Genomic DNA, 15,546 nt, shown 5'->3' on the forward strand with positions numbered 1-15,546 from the left:
AATCATAGTGTTGTTGTCATCATTAGCAATCTTCTCACCAATTATTTAATTGTTTTAATTTTTTTTTAATGTGCACTCTATGTGCCCCCACTATGAAGAATATTCATGTAGTGGAATTGGCCTAAGCACCTGCAATTTTCCTTTTTCCAGAGGTTCATGGAAACCATTGACAAACTTAAAAGCTTTGAATACTGAGGAGTGGCTCTGCTCACTACACCATAAATGGTACAACATCTTCTCATAACAACCATTCTTTTCAAGCCTTTATGTGCTTTTCGGACCACTTTCAAATATAATTCCAGAATCGGAATCCTTCCAACTAATAACTATTTTACAGAGTAAAGCTTATTTTAAAATAATTATACTTTTAAACATAAAAACACTTTTAAAATTTGAGTAAACACTGTTTTGCTATTTATGTGCTATACGAAAATTTGTAAACAAAATTTTACAAACATAAGGTTCTATATTTTTTTTAGAAGATAATATATAACATATTTGGTGGAGCGTCTTTTATAATTAATGCATTGAAGGTGAGAAGGTACTTGGTTTTACTTATGTGTCTTTTGCTAAATTTTGACAGGGATTTGACTAAAAATGTTCATATATGAAGGGACATTAGACACGAACTTGTTCAATTATTATTCCCTTGAAAGGTTATGAGGGCTTTAGTCCCAAATAACATGATTATTACTTGATTTATCATAACACCTGGAACTATTTCTTTTAACATGTTTGGACCAGTTTATTTATATCATTAAACGTAAAGTTATATCATTTAACCTTTTGAATATTATTTTTTTAACTCGTCCATCCTCCACCGCTGAATGCCACCAACCAGTTTCAATCTGTGAATAGCACTCTTTTTAATTGCCTCAACTTTTTTCCTCAGTATCTTCGTATGATATGCTGCACATTATTTTAAGATACCTCCTCATTATGATTCATGACGACACATATTCATTCATAGCTGTTTTTTTCCGAGCACATAGGAATGGAACAAAGCAAGGAAAGTCAAAATAAAAGAGCATCATTCTTCTCTTGCGTGATCAACATTCATAGGCCTCAAATAATATAACACATTCGTTCCCGTAATGATGCATGCACACGCATCAACCCAACATGGTATCTCAACTCAAAACTACAAATTTCATGACTCAAACTTAACAACACCGAGAATTTATTCCACCACGCTTTACCAAACATACATCTGACAAATCCCTGTAACAGAGCAAAAGTAGAGAACCAAATACAAATAGAAAGAATAGGAAAATGCTGTTTGACACAAATAAACAAGGAACAAATTGTGCGCAATAGTACATGTGTTGACTCCATGTAAATTTAACAAAACAAGTTTACTTCGCACGTTTAAACATAAATTTAGCACCAATCCTGTAAAATTGGCATTCTTGATGTTTGTTTATCAGTAGTGAAATGGTCTAATAATTCCATTTTCGAGCATTTTGTATTCGTTCTTGCAGAAACAGATTACACATGGGTTGAAGCTAACTGCTCAACAACACATCCTTCTCTGAATACATCTGGTATTTCTATACTTGTTGACTTTAAATGTCAACGAAAGAATCAATAGAGTTACAAAGGAAAAAATGAAGAACACCAGAAACATGGGAAATGAGTATTACCACTGTTATAAAACGGGAACAGAAATGGACATTGGAAGTGAAACATCACTCACAAAGTTTGTAGTATTCCTGGTTGAAGCTGAATCACTAGCAAATGCATAACCCACACCCAATCCACCATAATGCAGAGATGCATTTTCACATCTCTGAAACACTCTAGCAAGTGAAGCTGCCTTTCTTCTTGCCCTCTTTGTCCCTGTAAAAAGCAAGGTTTGAAGCAAGCCGGCCAACGCAGGCGCCCTAACCACCCTCTCAGTTGCGGTGGCGCCGCCACTCCTGCAGAGCTCCAGCAATGCTGCAACTGCATTCTCTTTACCTCTTGGCGTTCCACATCGCATAATCCCTATCAATCCACCTACTGCTGCTTCCTCCCTCACCACTGCCATGGCGCCAACAGGCTGCCGAACAATCAAGGCCAAGGCACCAGCTGCTTCCTCGGAAACTCCCTCATTCCCCAGAGCCAAGACCATAGCTTTCACTGCCCCTGCCTCTATCATTCTCAAACAATTCTCGGTATGGGTGGAGAGATTAAATAATGCTGTCACAGCATCCTTCTTCCCTCTTTGAGTTCCCTCTTGCAACAACCATGCCAATGCTTCAACAGCCCCCACATTATCCGCAATTCGTTTCTTATACTCGTGGACAGCAGAGAGGCTGAACAAGGTTGCAGCAGCATTCTCCCTTGCCTCAGTCGTGTGCCCGAATTGCAACACCTCAACAATTGATCCCAGACACCCTTCCTCCACGATCATACTCTTATTTCTTTCAAAAATGGACAGATTGAGCAGTGCAGTCACAGAATTCTCCTGTGCAACAGCATTGGGCGAGGAAAGCAACTTCCTCAGATGAGGAATTGCCCCTGCTTGCGCAATGAAGGCACGGTTTTCCTTTCCATTTTTCGCCAGCAATCTTATCTCCTTGGCAGCCACAGTCTTTGCAACTTGCGACCCATCGGCAAGCTGCTGAATGAGAAGCATCGCCGTCTCTCGGTTAGCTACAAGGGAAGCTTTGGAGGGACAAGCTGATGCAAACATCTCAACTGATGGATCAACCCCCTCAGGTGGATCATAGGGTACTCCATGTGCGCTGCACCACTGCATGATCAAATTCCTAAGAGCACGATTAGGAACAAGCCTGTTATGAGAAAGCAATATCCCAGTTTTGGGACAAGTGCAATGTCCTTCCTCCATCCACCTCCATATAGACCTCCTATCATAAGTTTGACCAGTAGAAATTATTACAGGATCACACATCAAGTCCAAAGTTATCGGACAGCAAAAATCCTTAGGAACAGTAAAAAACGTTTCTGCAATTTCCTGAGTAATCAACCTCTTCCTCGCCCTCTTCTGAATTTCAATTTCGAATTCTTCCTCAAACCCAAATAACAAAAACCTACAATACCTTGTGATAGCCACCATCCCGTTAAGCACAGGAACTGTTGGCTCAACATCACCCTCGTGGTTCACAATCTGCTCCTCCAAGGCCTCAACCTCCACCCTACAACTCTTAGCATCGAGCATCTGCAACTTATCCACAAAGAAACACCTCAAGTCCTTAGAATCAGGAACCCTCCCACTTTCAAATTCATCCAGAAACCAATAGAACCTTGTCCTAAGGGCGTCATCCTTCTTATCTATGAACAACTTAGCCCTTTTGGACTGTCTCCGCAACAACTCAGCCTGTTCCCTAACGTCATCACTGAGTCCAATCTCTCCAACGGGAAAAACATCCAAAAGGGTCGAAAATTCTTGACTCAAATCATGGAAGTGACCAGACACACAATGGTTCTGCAGCAAGAGCCACAGCTTGCTCGATCGGGCACAGTAATCAAGAAGAATCTTAGAGCGGTACAGTAGCAAATAAAGCTCCTTTAGGCACAGCGCCGCCGTGGGGTTTAGAACACCACCGTCGGCGGAGTCTCTCAAGCACTCCAACATTGACCGGAAAATCTCCACTTTTCCCACGAGGGCACGCGAGTTCCGGCGCTGGAAGGGGAACCGGTTGTCGGAGAAGCAGGATACGACGTCTCCGGAGACGGAGATAAGTGTCTCCAGAAGCGCCACCTCAGAGAGGTCAACCGGCACAAGAAACGCCTCCAGCGAAGGCGACCGGCGCCGCCGAAGCGACGAAAATATAGCCGCTGAAGCCATCGGAGGTGCTTCTTTTTCTAAACTGGCGGCGACCCTGATGCTGGTTTCAGGAAAGGAACGGGTTCCGCAAGGAAAGGGGAGAAATTTGGAAGGGTGGAAAATTTTCCCGGGAAGTGTTTTCTGGGTTTCGAAACGGTGGTGGCATGCTATGAAACAGTTTCGCGGTGGTTGGGTGAAGAAGTTTGAACGTTTAAAGAGGTAGGAATCAGCAAGTTAAGAAAGAGATGAATTTAGGAGTCGATTATGCTAATAATTTCGGCCGAATCCGCGTACGCAAGCGGAAAAAGATGGGAACAAAGGGACTGAATTTCCAAAGACTTTTGTTTTGGGTAATAAATAAATTATTTATTCTTTATTTCCCCACACCTTCTCTCTCTCCAGGAAAATTCAATGAAGCCGTCCAGAAAATGATTTTCCTTAGTTTGACGGATGATTGATTATGTACTCTATTTATTTATTTTTCAAATTGTTTAACCTTGCTGTAACTGTTTGAGGAAGGAAGATGATGATCACAGGATGAAGAGTTTAGTTTGGTTTGGTTTTTTAGTTTTTTTACCATTGTATGAAAAGTATGAAAGAAAGGAATTTTGGTTAGAATTTGCAAAAATAGATTATGAAGTTTTGGAGTTTTTGATTAGACAGAAGTGTTTTGAAACGGAGACCGGTGGGAATGATATGAATTTTGTATCCCCATTGTGGTTAGGTTTATGCAGAGCTTTCGAGTTTTGACTTTCTTTTGCAGAGTGATGGAGGGTGCGAAGTCCTTTTTCAGAACAATTAATGATAAAGATTTGGTAAGAAAATAGTTAATTAAACTAATATAAGCTATATTTATATTCGTTTGTTTCGTCACCAAAATTTGGATGTTACATTTAGTTTTATAGATTTTCTTAAAAAAGTAATTTTACTGTTTTTAAAATTATTTTACAGTTAATATTCAAAATATTTTCTCATTGATATATCTGTTTGCACCATGAAAGATTGAAGCTTGCATAAACAATTTCCTGTTACGTAATTCAGTAGTATACTTTGTTAAACAACCTTGCAGAAGATCATCACTAATTTAAAATTAATATTTAAAATATTCTTTTTATTCAATTCTCTCATTTCAATTATATTTTCTTCTAAAACGACAATGCATAATTTATTTTATGATTACTTAGCTTGAATGATTCAAGCAACTTTATTAGAGATCACGTTACAAAATTGAAAAAATAAAATAAAATAAACACTCACCGCTGATAAAAGTCCTTTATATTGATTGCTCCAAATCTATTTTTGTTGCAATGTTTCTAATGGAGTGATGTACTTGCAAAGTCTGGGATGTTCTTCAACAATCAATTTAAAATGTTGTCTTTTTTTGTAATTTATACTTTTGATTAATATTTTCTACGTTGAATTAAATAATTACAAAAAATTATCTGCTTTCGCAGAATTAGACAGCTGAATGTGTAATTAAAATTTAATGAAGCAAAGCAGAATAAAACACACACTTCAACTTTGGTTATTTTCATTCTAATTTTTAGAACTTTAGCCATGCTCACACACGGGTTAAACAAGTTATTAGCTAATTAAACTTTTTAACAAATCACTATGATTAGAGTTTTGTTTATACTGTTTCTTCTCTTTTTTTTAATTATACTATATATATATATATAACTTTAATTGTTGTTTTCTGTGCAAGAAAGTGAAAATCGTGTGGAATAACTTAATTTTGGGTGATAAAAAAAGTAAAAAGTTTCTACCCTTTTCAACAAAGTCACTAATTTAACGAGCAACTTGTGTGAGAAATAATTATAAGGACCGACCACGGAATTTAAAATCATAAACAAAAACAAAAATTCTTAGGTAGTAATTTAGTACGGCCCGTCAACTATATAACATTTATTGTTCCTCAAAATTAATTCATGAACAAGCACACACACCCTTTCAGAAACGCAAGGTACAGAATTTTCGTAGGGGCTTCCAAAACGTTATACTTTTACATTTAAAAAAGACATTTAATTAATTCTTCATATCAAATACTTTTAAATTAAAAAATAACTCTCAATTTAAATAAAATCATATACATGCTGAATATTGTCGGAATTCCTTTTAATGTCAAATAGATATTGGTGATTCCTGATTTTAAAATATTATATAAACGTGAGGATCGAATAATTTTTTTTTAAATTAGATTACTAATTGCATTGATTTAAGAACAGAAATAAAATTTCAGGAGGGACAGAATAGAAACACGTTTTTCTTAAAAAAAATATATATTTTTTCTATTAAAAAAACTCTGACGGGTAACCTGTCCTCACCATTAAATGTGCTTTTATTGTTTGGCGTTAAGAAGGACGGAGTTGTTTAAAGCTTGCACTTGCACATGCATGGCCTCTTCAGTGCCAAGAAGAAGAAGATGACTTTTGAACCACACCATTTTTTTTCTCTCTCTAAAATAATGGGTATATAAGAAGTGTTCAAATTTAAAACAAAAATTACTTTTCTCTCTTTCGTAATCTAATGACTAAATAAATATTTATTTATTTATTTATCGAAGTTATTAGATTGAGAGGAAATAGAAAATTATTAAGATAAAGAGATTAATTTTCTTAAATTTGTTTTAGAATTAATTTATATATATTATTTTATTAAATAGTTTCCAAAAGATATAAAACTTAAATTTATGCACAATTGTTATATGTGTATTGCTTACTCCCGTCCCCCTAAAAAAAGTGCTTATTTCATGTGGAGGTATGAACATTTGAGATGCATATAAAAAAAGGTAATTGTGTATAATATAAATATAAATATTCAAATACCATAAAGCTTGAATAGGTATTGAAGTTGAGTGCCTCCGTTAGGTGGATAAAATAATATTTAGGTTTAAATTTATTTTAAATTCCTCAAATGTTTTTAGCTTTTAAATTAAAATATATTACTTTTTACTATTTTTTGAATAATTTATGAAGTTCTTTCTGTATTGTGACCTATTTGTCTTGGAATCAATTTTATAGAATGTAAAAAGTAACTCTTGAAAAGTTTATTCTGTAAGTAATCGAAGAGGATAAAAAATGTATAGGTTTTAGGAAGTTATAATTGTGTTGATACCAGCAAGCATATCTATGCAAGAAAAAATTCCACGTACACCTTTTAATTTTCAGTCCACTTTTCAATATTCAATATTTTTTTTTTTAACTTTTCTATATTGATTCATTCTACATTATTTTCTATTTTAAAGTGAACAAAATTTATTGATGTTAAATAGGTATTGAATAAAAAAAAATGCATATTAATATATAGTCAACCAAACGTGAGAGTGAAGTGATTAAAGATTTTTGTGATCTTGATATACAACGTAGGAATGTTTATGAAATTTGTTATTACAGTAGACATAAAACAATTTAAACACGTTCAATCAAATTAAACATTATTAAATTTGCTAAGTCACTCAACGAACTCGCAACGAGTAGATTCAATTCACCCTCTGTAAACATTGGATCCAAAATCATGGAAAACGTTATCATTACCCTGTCTATCTATATGTATCATGTGAACTTTGTTATTATATATAGGAAAATGAATTTTTGATAAATATTTTGTTGACAAACTTATTAATAGAGAATTTTTTATTTTTGTATGAAAGTTATAAAAATAAAGTAAGAAAATTTTAGGGAATTTTTTACCAAATGGTTGTTTGTTAAAGTTTTTCAAATAATTATTTTCCTTATTAATATAATCTACGGGCTACATCATTGTTGCTTTTGGGGCTTCCTGTTTACACCCCTATTTGGTTTGCTCTAGTGCCTAATTTTCACTTTGCTCTTCTACATAGTATTTTTTTCACCCGGAAATTGTACCTGTTTTGAATTCCCATAATTTTTTTAAATACAAAAAATGATAAAAGGGAAAATTAAATAATTTTTATATCCCGTCTTAAGTATGTAGGGAAAGAAAGTAAAAAGAGGAAAAAAGGTGCGACTTACAAAGAAATTTTTGTCTTCCAATAAAAGATAGAAATTCTTTTTGTGAAATGAAAAATTTACACATTTATTCATCGAGAGAGAATAGGGTAAGAGACTTAAAACATACAAAAATGGTTTTTTGACAAACAAATATTTTACAAAATTGACAAAATAAGTAAAATAAGGTAATTTTTTAATTTTTTTTATAAAAGTTACAAAAATAAAAGGGTTAAATATGTTTTTGGTCCCTCAAGTTTCAGTGAATTTTGGAATTAGTTCTCTTCAAAACTTTATATCAATTTAGTCCTTCATCTTTAGAAATTTGTGAATTTAGTTCTTTTTACCAAATTTTGTTAAGTTTATTTGACATTTTAAACACATTTTATGATAATATTTGAGTTAACATTAAAGCGAAAATGCGTCAAAAGGTGTAAACAATTTAAATACTATCATGAAATGTGTTTGAAATGTTAGATAAACTTAATAAAATTTGGTTAAAAGGACTAAATTCAGGTATTTTTAAAGATGAATGACTAAATTGGTCGAAAGTTTGAAAGAAAGACTAATTCTAAATTTCACTAAAACTTGAGGGACAAAAACATATTTAATCCAAAATAAAATAATAAAATTTTAGAATTTTTTTTACAAAAAATAGTTGTTTGTGAAAGTTTGTCAAACCCATCTAAAACATATATCCCTCGCAATGAAAAAACATTTTAGTGAATATGTCCCGGTGCTTAATAAGAATGGATAACTATAAAATGTAATAACATTTTATAAAACAACAAACCAGTGTACTTTGTTAATAACTAATCATACAATATGTTATATCATCGACCTCTTCTAGAAAAATCACCATCTAATTGGTTATCATTGTACAGAAAATAACAATTCAAAAGCAAAATATATGGAGAACCTTTTCTTATATATATCCGCTTACAAAGCCAGAAATGGATCAATTACCAGAAAGTAAGAAACAACTTACAAAAACAAAAGAAGTGAGAAAAACCCATCATGGCATGCATGCATGCATGCACACATTTTCACCCTACGCTATACCCACAAACCAGAACCCCAAGCACCAAACCATAAATATCACTCAAAAATGCACAACAAAAAGTTCGAATCCCTCATTCCATTCCATCCACACTCACCTCAGATCATAACTCCACTCACCAAACCCACCACTCCAACAACAACAACGTTATTCACCCATTTCATCGAACAACCTGCGGAAACACCCGCGGGCAAACCCTTCCCGTCGCTGCCATCATCGCTGGCGGTACTACTATCATCCGCCGCCGTGGAATTTCCTTTGTCAGCCTTCGGCAACCCTTTTTTTGCCAACGACGGCGCCGGAGCCGGCGCCTTGCTGGGTAGCACGAGATCGAGAGGGAGAAGCACCTTGTCGACCTGGTATATCGCCAACTTGTTGTCGGAGTAAACGGTTCCGGTGACGGAGGCATTGACGGCGCCGGTGGCCATGCTGACCTGGCTACCGCCGAAAGTGGTGACGTTGAGTTGCAGCCTCTGGGGGTCGTCACCGGCTTGAGTTTGAACCGGGTTGGTAAGAGTATCGAAGTTTGAGATGGAAATGAAGGAAGAGAGAGTGTGGAACTGCAGAAGCTCGACCTTCTGTCTGTCGGTAAGAGAGTTGAGGAACCCTGCTTTGAGTTTGGAGAAGGCACTGTCTTCTGGTGCAAAGAGGGTTAACCCTCCTGAGCTTGAAGTCACGAGCTGTGAGTTGAGCTGGTTGATGAGTTGGGTGGTTTTCAAGAGGCGAGTGAGAACGGAGAACCTTTTGGCTTTTCTTAGGATTTGGACTATGTCAATGGTGGGGCCTTTGGGGATGATCGTGGGTGTGGGGGCCCCAGTTGGGGTCACTGGGACAAGAGGGACAGTGTTGAATCCCGGTGCCGGCGCTGTTGCCGGCGGCGAGGGCTGGGGTAATGGTGGTGATGGTGTTGAAGGGGGTTGAATTGGTGAGAGTTGGGCTGAAGTGGTGTAAAATAGTGCTAGTAGTAGAATTGTGGTGGGAATAATGAAAGATTGAGATTCTTGCATGATCCTCATTTCTAGGTTTATTTTTTGGGTTAAGTTGGTCGGGTGAATGATAGAATGTGGGATGTTTTTGTTTTTGAGAGAATGGGAGAAGGGGTTGGGTTTTTATTTTGGAGGGGAATGGTGAATGATTGTTTGGTGCAATGTTTATTTGGAAAGATAGAGATTGTTGTAAAGAAGAAAAAGGTGGTGCATCAGAGTGTGATAATGGTGAGGTAACTATTTGCTTTCAAATCATTGTTGCAATGAGTTGGATGCATGGGGACAATGAGTGTGTGCATATTTTGGTTTAGAAGTTCCATCAAGTAGGAGGAACAAAAACCTAATATGGTAGCAATCTAAAGTGGCGTTTTCAGCGGGAGATTCAGGTGAGGATGGAGCCACCATGAAGACTTAATCACATACTATACTAGCTACTAAAGTGACACAGCTTTCGGAATTCTTTTATGCTTAATTTTAATTATTTTGATCTAAAATTGTTGATTAATATTTGTCATTTAATACCCATGTCTCTCTATTTTATTATATCCCAAAACTTAACACAAATTAAAAGTCAACAAAAGTGATTTCTTTTAGAAAATAACAGTTTTGTAACCTTCAATTAATTCTTTTAGAAAATAACACAAATTAAGGGCACCTTCAATTAATTCTTCATTAGCCTTATATATTTAATACTTCATTAGCCTTATATATTGAATATTTAACATATAGAGTTTTTTTTTCTCCTTAAAACACTGGATACTAGGCTTCCAACCTTATATAAATCTAATAAATAGGGGTAATTTTGATTCAGATAAGCTGTGATTATTATTTAAATACTTTTAATATTACTATGTGACGTAAAAAAAATGTGACGTAAAGTAGCTTAGTGTTTCTTGTCATCCTAATCATCAACTGAAAATCTTACCTTTTTCACATTTTTTACATTCCTAAAAATGACAATTCACCTAATAGATAAATAAAGAAGAAAGAAAAAAAAATTTGAGGCATCTTGGATAATATAAAAGACAAGTTAAGCTTAAAAAATATTTGAATTCTTAATTGTTCCAATAGTATTAATTGATAAAAACATTTTGAAATGCCTGGTATTCTTTGGTACCCACGACAATAACTTTTGAGTATTTCTTCAAGTTCAGACTGATATCTTTCGGAGTGAGGACAACATCTATTGTCTTCAATTTGAATTTATCAGTAACTTGTCGATACCATTCACCATGCAGTTAGCAAGAAGAAGTATAGTGTTTACTTTAAAAAATAATTTTTTATTCATGTCAAAACACACTTAGACTTTCTTTAATATATATTAATTAAATCATGAACTTCAATAACCTAAAAACCTTTATCTATCTATCGTAACAGTGTGAAATTTATTAGTTGCATGTGTGATGTACCAAACTTACCCATTTGATAATAAGGTAAAAAGTATTACTATATCATAAAACATGTTATTTTCCACCTTTTCAATTTTTGAAACACTTAATCAATATTTATAATTTCTCTTTGTATTTTTTCTCATTACATATGACTTACACTATTCATATATTTTTGAAATCAAATTTAAAGATAATGTCGTAAGATCAATCCTCATAATATCTGCTATAAAGTTTGATGCTTCTTTAAAGGTTTTGTTATCTTTTGATGATATCAAACTACTTTTAACTTCATTTTTTACATGTGTACATATCTTTCATAGATTAAATAAAGATAGAAAAATTATACTTTCACTTAAATACTTAGTGTGAATTTTAGTATGAGTCATGATTTTTTTTTTAAAATTAATAATATATTAATCAATAATTTATATTAAATCAAATTAAAAAATAAAATAAAAAAATAAAAAATGAGAATCATAATATCATTTTGTTTTGATATTGAAAATTATACTTAATGACCATATATGTTTGTGATCTCAAATTAATAAAGACAACATAAATTAAATTCAATCACATATATTTTCTCCTCACAACATACTCGGAAGACATTTCAAAATATATATATATATATATATATATATATATATATATATATATATATATATATGACATTTGAAGTATTTATATATTACTTTTCTAATATTCAGGACTAAAAGTCTCTCAAGTATCACTGAAGTAACTAATTTTTGTGGATGATTAGTAGTGTAAAAAATTGTATAACACTTTTCTATTTATCAAAACTTACCAAAGATAGAAGTTTATACAGAAAGCTTTAATGGTTTCAACTGAATAATAATAATTTTATTATGCTACTCATTGACGATGGAGAGGAAGAAGATTTCCCAGCGGAGCACATAACTGATTAAAAAACAAACAGATATTCCTTTCTTCTTTGATAATGAAACGAATCACAAATATTTTTCCTTCATGACAAAACAAAAACAGAACAAGAGTTCACATAACTCACAAACAACGCTTCTCCTGCGCAATAAACAAGCCAGCACAACATAAACACAAGTCCACAAAAGTTGTCTGCTTGTCCTGAAAACATATCAGAAACGAAACATGGAGAAATGAATGGTCTTCACCACGACATTGTTGCTGCTGCCGCAAGGAGACCAACCCCAAAGGACACCAAGGTTGTTCCATGAGTGCTAACAAAACTGGTGGCTCCAGAGCTGTCCTTGGCTGCCCGACCCTGGTCATCATCTTCTGCTGAAGAGTTTTCCTTATCAGCTTTAGGTGCCTTCGCCACAGCTGGAGCTGGAGCTATAGTCTTAGGCTTTGAGAAGTCCAAAGGAATGAGCACCTTGTCGACATGATAGATTGCAAGAGTCTTATCTGTGTAAACGATGCCTGTGAGAGTGGCATTCACCACCCCAGTTGAGATGTTCACGCTGTTACCATATGCTGTCACGTTCAGCTGATACCCTGTGGGACTGTCACTGGCCAGTGTGAGCACAGGGTTGCTGAGAGCGTCAAAGTTTGAGCTTGACACGTAAACGGGGAGGACATGATACTGTATCAATGCCTTTTGTTGTCTGTCACCCAGGGAATTGAAGTACCCTGCTTTGAGCTCTGAGAAGGAACCATCGTCTGGTGCAAGGATGGTTAAGCCTCCATTCTTTGAGGTCACAAGCTGTGCGTTCACTTGGTTGATGATTTGTGTGGTTTTCAGCAACCGGATTAGCGTGTTGAAAGACTTGGCCTTTCTTAAGATCTTCACGATGTCTTGGCTGCCAGAAGTATCACCTGAAGAGGGTGACTGGGGTAATGCCGGGACTAGTGGCTTAGCGGGTGCCGGAGCCGGTGCGGCCGGAGCAGGTTTTGCTGGAGGCTTAGGGGCTGCGGCTGGTGACTGAGCTAAAGTGGTGATTGAGAAAATGGGAGCAATTAGAAGGAGTGAGAATAAGAGAGTTTGTTTTATGTTCATGTTGGAAATTGAAGGCTGTGATTGCTTTACTCTGCTGAATTGCAAAAGAAATGGAAGTTGGTATTGCAAAGAATGGTTTGATTTGTGGAAGGTGGAACGGGGGAGGGTGTTATATAGATGGGAAGTGAATGATAATTAGGTACAAGGTTGGGTTGTAAAATAACTTATGGTTGTTTTTGTGGGGATATATGTCTTGATCATCTAATAATAAGGTGGAATATCAAGGAAGATAAAGTGATTGAGAAATGGATTTAGCTGGTTATGATATTGGCTTTTGCTTGAAATGCAGGGAAAATTGAATGAGAAGTGAGATCTGAGTTGGTTGTGGATGATAGAAGATGCAAACTAGTACAGAAGAAGGAAGTATCCTCTGTTATCATTCGGGTAAGCAGATGTGAAATTAAATCAATCACAATTAAGCAAGCTGTAGTAACTTTTAAACCCTTTCTTTTTTCATTTGTTTCAATTAATCGTCAAAAAGCCAGGGTGGAAGAACAATTAAACATAACACAAGTCATTTATGTTGTATCTCTCCCATGAAATCCCTTCTATAAATCTAACAAGTAATATCATAATAGTATGGTCCTTTTACTAGAAGAAAAAGTTCAAATCTTTTTAAACTTCCATAAACCCATTGTTTTAAATCTAATACTTCCTTTCTTCTTAAAATTTCATAACACAAGACAACACTGGTTAAGCAGACATGAAGAAGGTTATTTTGCTTTTAACTAAACAGAACAAGGAAAAACTCCTGATATTCAAATGGAAGATTTTTAAATAAGCAGAATCTAAACTTGTGACCGTTGTTGTTACACGTTAATTTAGAAAACTAATTATGATTTTAGTATATAAAATAATGTTTAATTTAGTTAATATAATAAATAATTTTTTTATTTTTAAATTTAATAACTGTTTAATGATTATTTTGTATATCTAAATTTAATCATCTCTTTATAGTGTTATATTTAATACATAAATAAATATTGTTGGAAACTTACATGTATGTGTTAATATTACCTGGTTATTGTGTGGACAATTTTGTATTTATAGTAAAGTAGTTTTTTTCTTTATCGTAATATATAATAGTGATTTTGATAAAGTTGTTGATTCTAATTTAGAATTTGTTATCATAATATAATGAGAAAGAAATCTCTTATAATCGGTGGCAATGATGCTTATCATTGCAACGAACACCGCAAAATAAAAAAACAGAAGCTTTGAATAACAATGTCTATGTGAAAGAGAAAGTGAAAAAGAAACTATCTCTAGAAAAATTTAATAAGTTTTTACATTTGAACTCTTCCCCCTTAGACGTAAAAAAAAAAAGTTATCTAAAGAAGGTTACAGTTAAAAATTGATAAATTATTTACAAAAATATCATCGTGTAATTTTTTTTCATCTAATAATTTTTTAATTAAAAAATTACTTATAATATAAATGAAAAATTCTTTATCCCAATATTTTCGTGAAAAAAATAATTCAATTTCAAAGGATCGTTAATAAATTTATTAACTTATTTTTTTTTATTGTAAGTCCTCTTTAATGTTTAAAAAAATGTTCTGGGTTTGGCCTTTCTAGTTTGGGTCAAGTCAGCCCACTAGTTATCCTGAACCCTTTCAGCTGCCCTTTCATTTCTATTTTGTCTCACACGTAGCTGAACCACCTCCTCTCTTTTCTCTCCTTTCAGAAGCTCTATTAGGGCTTAAACCCCATTTTTTTCCGAGCTAGCTAAGTTTGTTTCCTTCCATCTCCTTAAACTATTTCTGATCCTGGTTCTCCTTCGCTGAGGGTTGCTTAAGTTTAGCTCCACTCAAGGTAAGGGAAGCTATAGTTTTTTTTTAATGGTTTCTTAGTATTTCATATATGGTTTATAGTCATAGTCATGGCATAGTTATGGTCATTGAGAGATTGTGGTTCTATATGGTTATATGACATTAGTCTTACACATATAAGACCTTAGACACCACTTTTACACCAAAACCTTAAGACAATGTTGTTATGGGTCTTTATTCTTATATAGTGTTTAACTTTGTCTTTTCAATCCAATGTGGGACTTTTTGACTCACACTTGGATTATTCCCAACAGTTTGCAATCTCGCCCAAGCGAGAATTTTAGCTTAAGCGTGAACTTTTAGCTTAAGTGAGACCAATCTAGCTTAAGCAAGAATTCTTAGCTTAAGGGAGACCAGTCTAGCTTAAGCGAGAATTTCTAGCTTAAGCGAGAATTGCTGCAGAATTTTAATTCCTTACTTTGTGGATTGATTCAGTTACTCTTAAAAGCATGAATCTATGATTATGTATGTTTCATGTAATATTGACTTGCTTGGTATGAAATGAAATACGAATGGGTTGGTCGGTTGGACATTGGCATAAGATTAT

The 15,546-nt window shown here is 34.3% G+C and overlaps 3 protein-coding genes across 3 annotated transcripts; all 3 read right to left on the minus strand.

The window, feature by feature from the left end:
- Window positions 1-1,163: 1,163 nt before the first annotated feature.
- On the minus strand, window positions 1,164-4,227 carry LOC114176417 (U-box domain-containing protein 17-like). The gene has a single exon (XM_028061458.1). The coding sequence runs from the start codon at window positions 3,791-3,793 to the stop codon at window positions 1,649-1,651; it is 2,145 nt and encodes a 714-aa protein (XP_027917259.1). The 5' UTR covers window positions 3,794-4,227; the 3' UTR covers window positions 1,164-1,648.
- A 4,404-nt stretch (window positions 4,228-8,631) lies between these two features.
- LOC114176418 (fasciclin-like arabinogalactan protein 11) lies at window positions 8,632-9,885 on the minus strand. Its single transcript, XM_028061459.1, has one exon. It carries the CDS (start codon window positions 9,811-9,813, stop codon window positions 8,896-8,898), a length of 918 nt encoding a protein of 305 aa, XP_027917260.1. The 5' UTR covers window positions 9,814-9,885; the 3' UTR covers window positions 8,632-8,895.
- A 2,208-nt stretch (window positions 9,886-12,093) lies between these two features.
- On the minus strand, window positions 12,094-13,266 carry LOC114176590 (fasciclin-like arabinogalactan protein 12). Its single transcript, XM_028061673.1, has one exon. The coding sequence runs from the start codon at window positions 13,165-13,167 to the stop codon at window positions 12,319-12,321; it is 849 nt and encodes a 282-aa protein (XP_027917474.1). The 5' UTR covers window positions 13,168-13,266; the 3' UTR covers window positions 12,094-12,318.
- Between the last annotated feature and the right edge of the window lie 2,280 nt (window positions 13,267-15,546).

Source organism: Vigna unguiculata, chromosome 3, assembly GCF_004118075.2.
Source record: "Vigna unguiculata cultivar IT97K-499-35 chromosome 3, ASM411807v1, whole genome shotgun sequence".
NCBI lineage: Eukaryota > Viridiplantae > Streptophyta > Magnoliopsida > Fabales > Fabaceae > Vigna > Vigna unguiculata.

Coding starts and splice junctions, on each gene's coding strand:
- LOC114176590 (XM_028061673.1), bottom strand. CDS start 13,167: ATGAACATAAAACAAACTCTCTTATTCTCACTCCTTCTAATTGCTCCC.
- LOC114176418 (XM_028061459.1), bottom strand. CDS start 9,813: ATGAGGATCATGCAAGAATCTCAATCTTTCATTATTCCCACCACAATT.
- LOC114176417 (XM_028061458.1), bottom strand. CDS start 3,793: ATGGCTTCAGCGGCTATATTTTCGTCGCTTCGGCGGCGCCGGTCGCCT.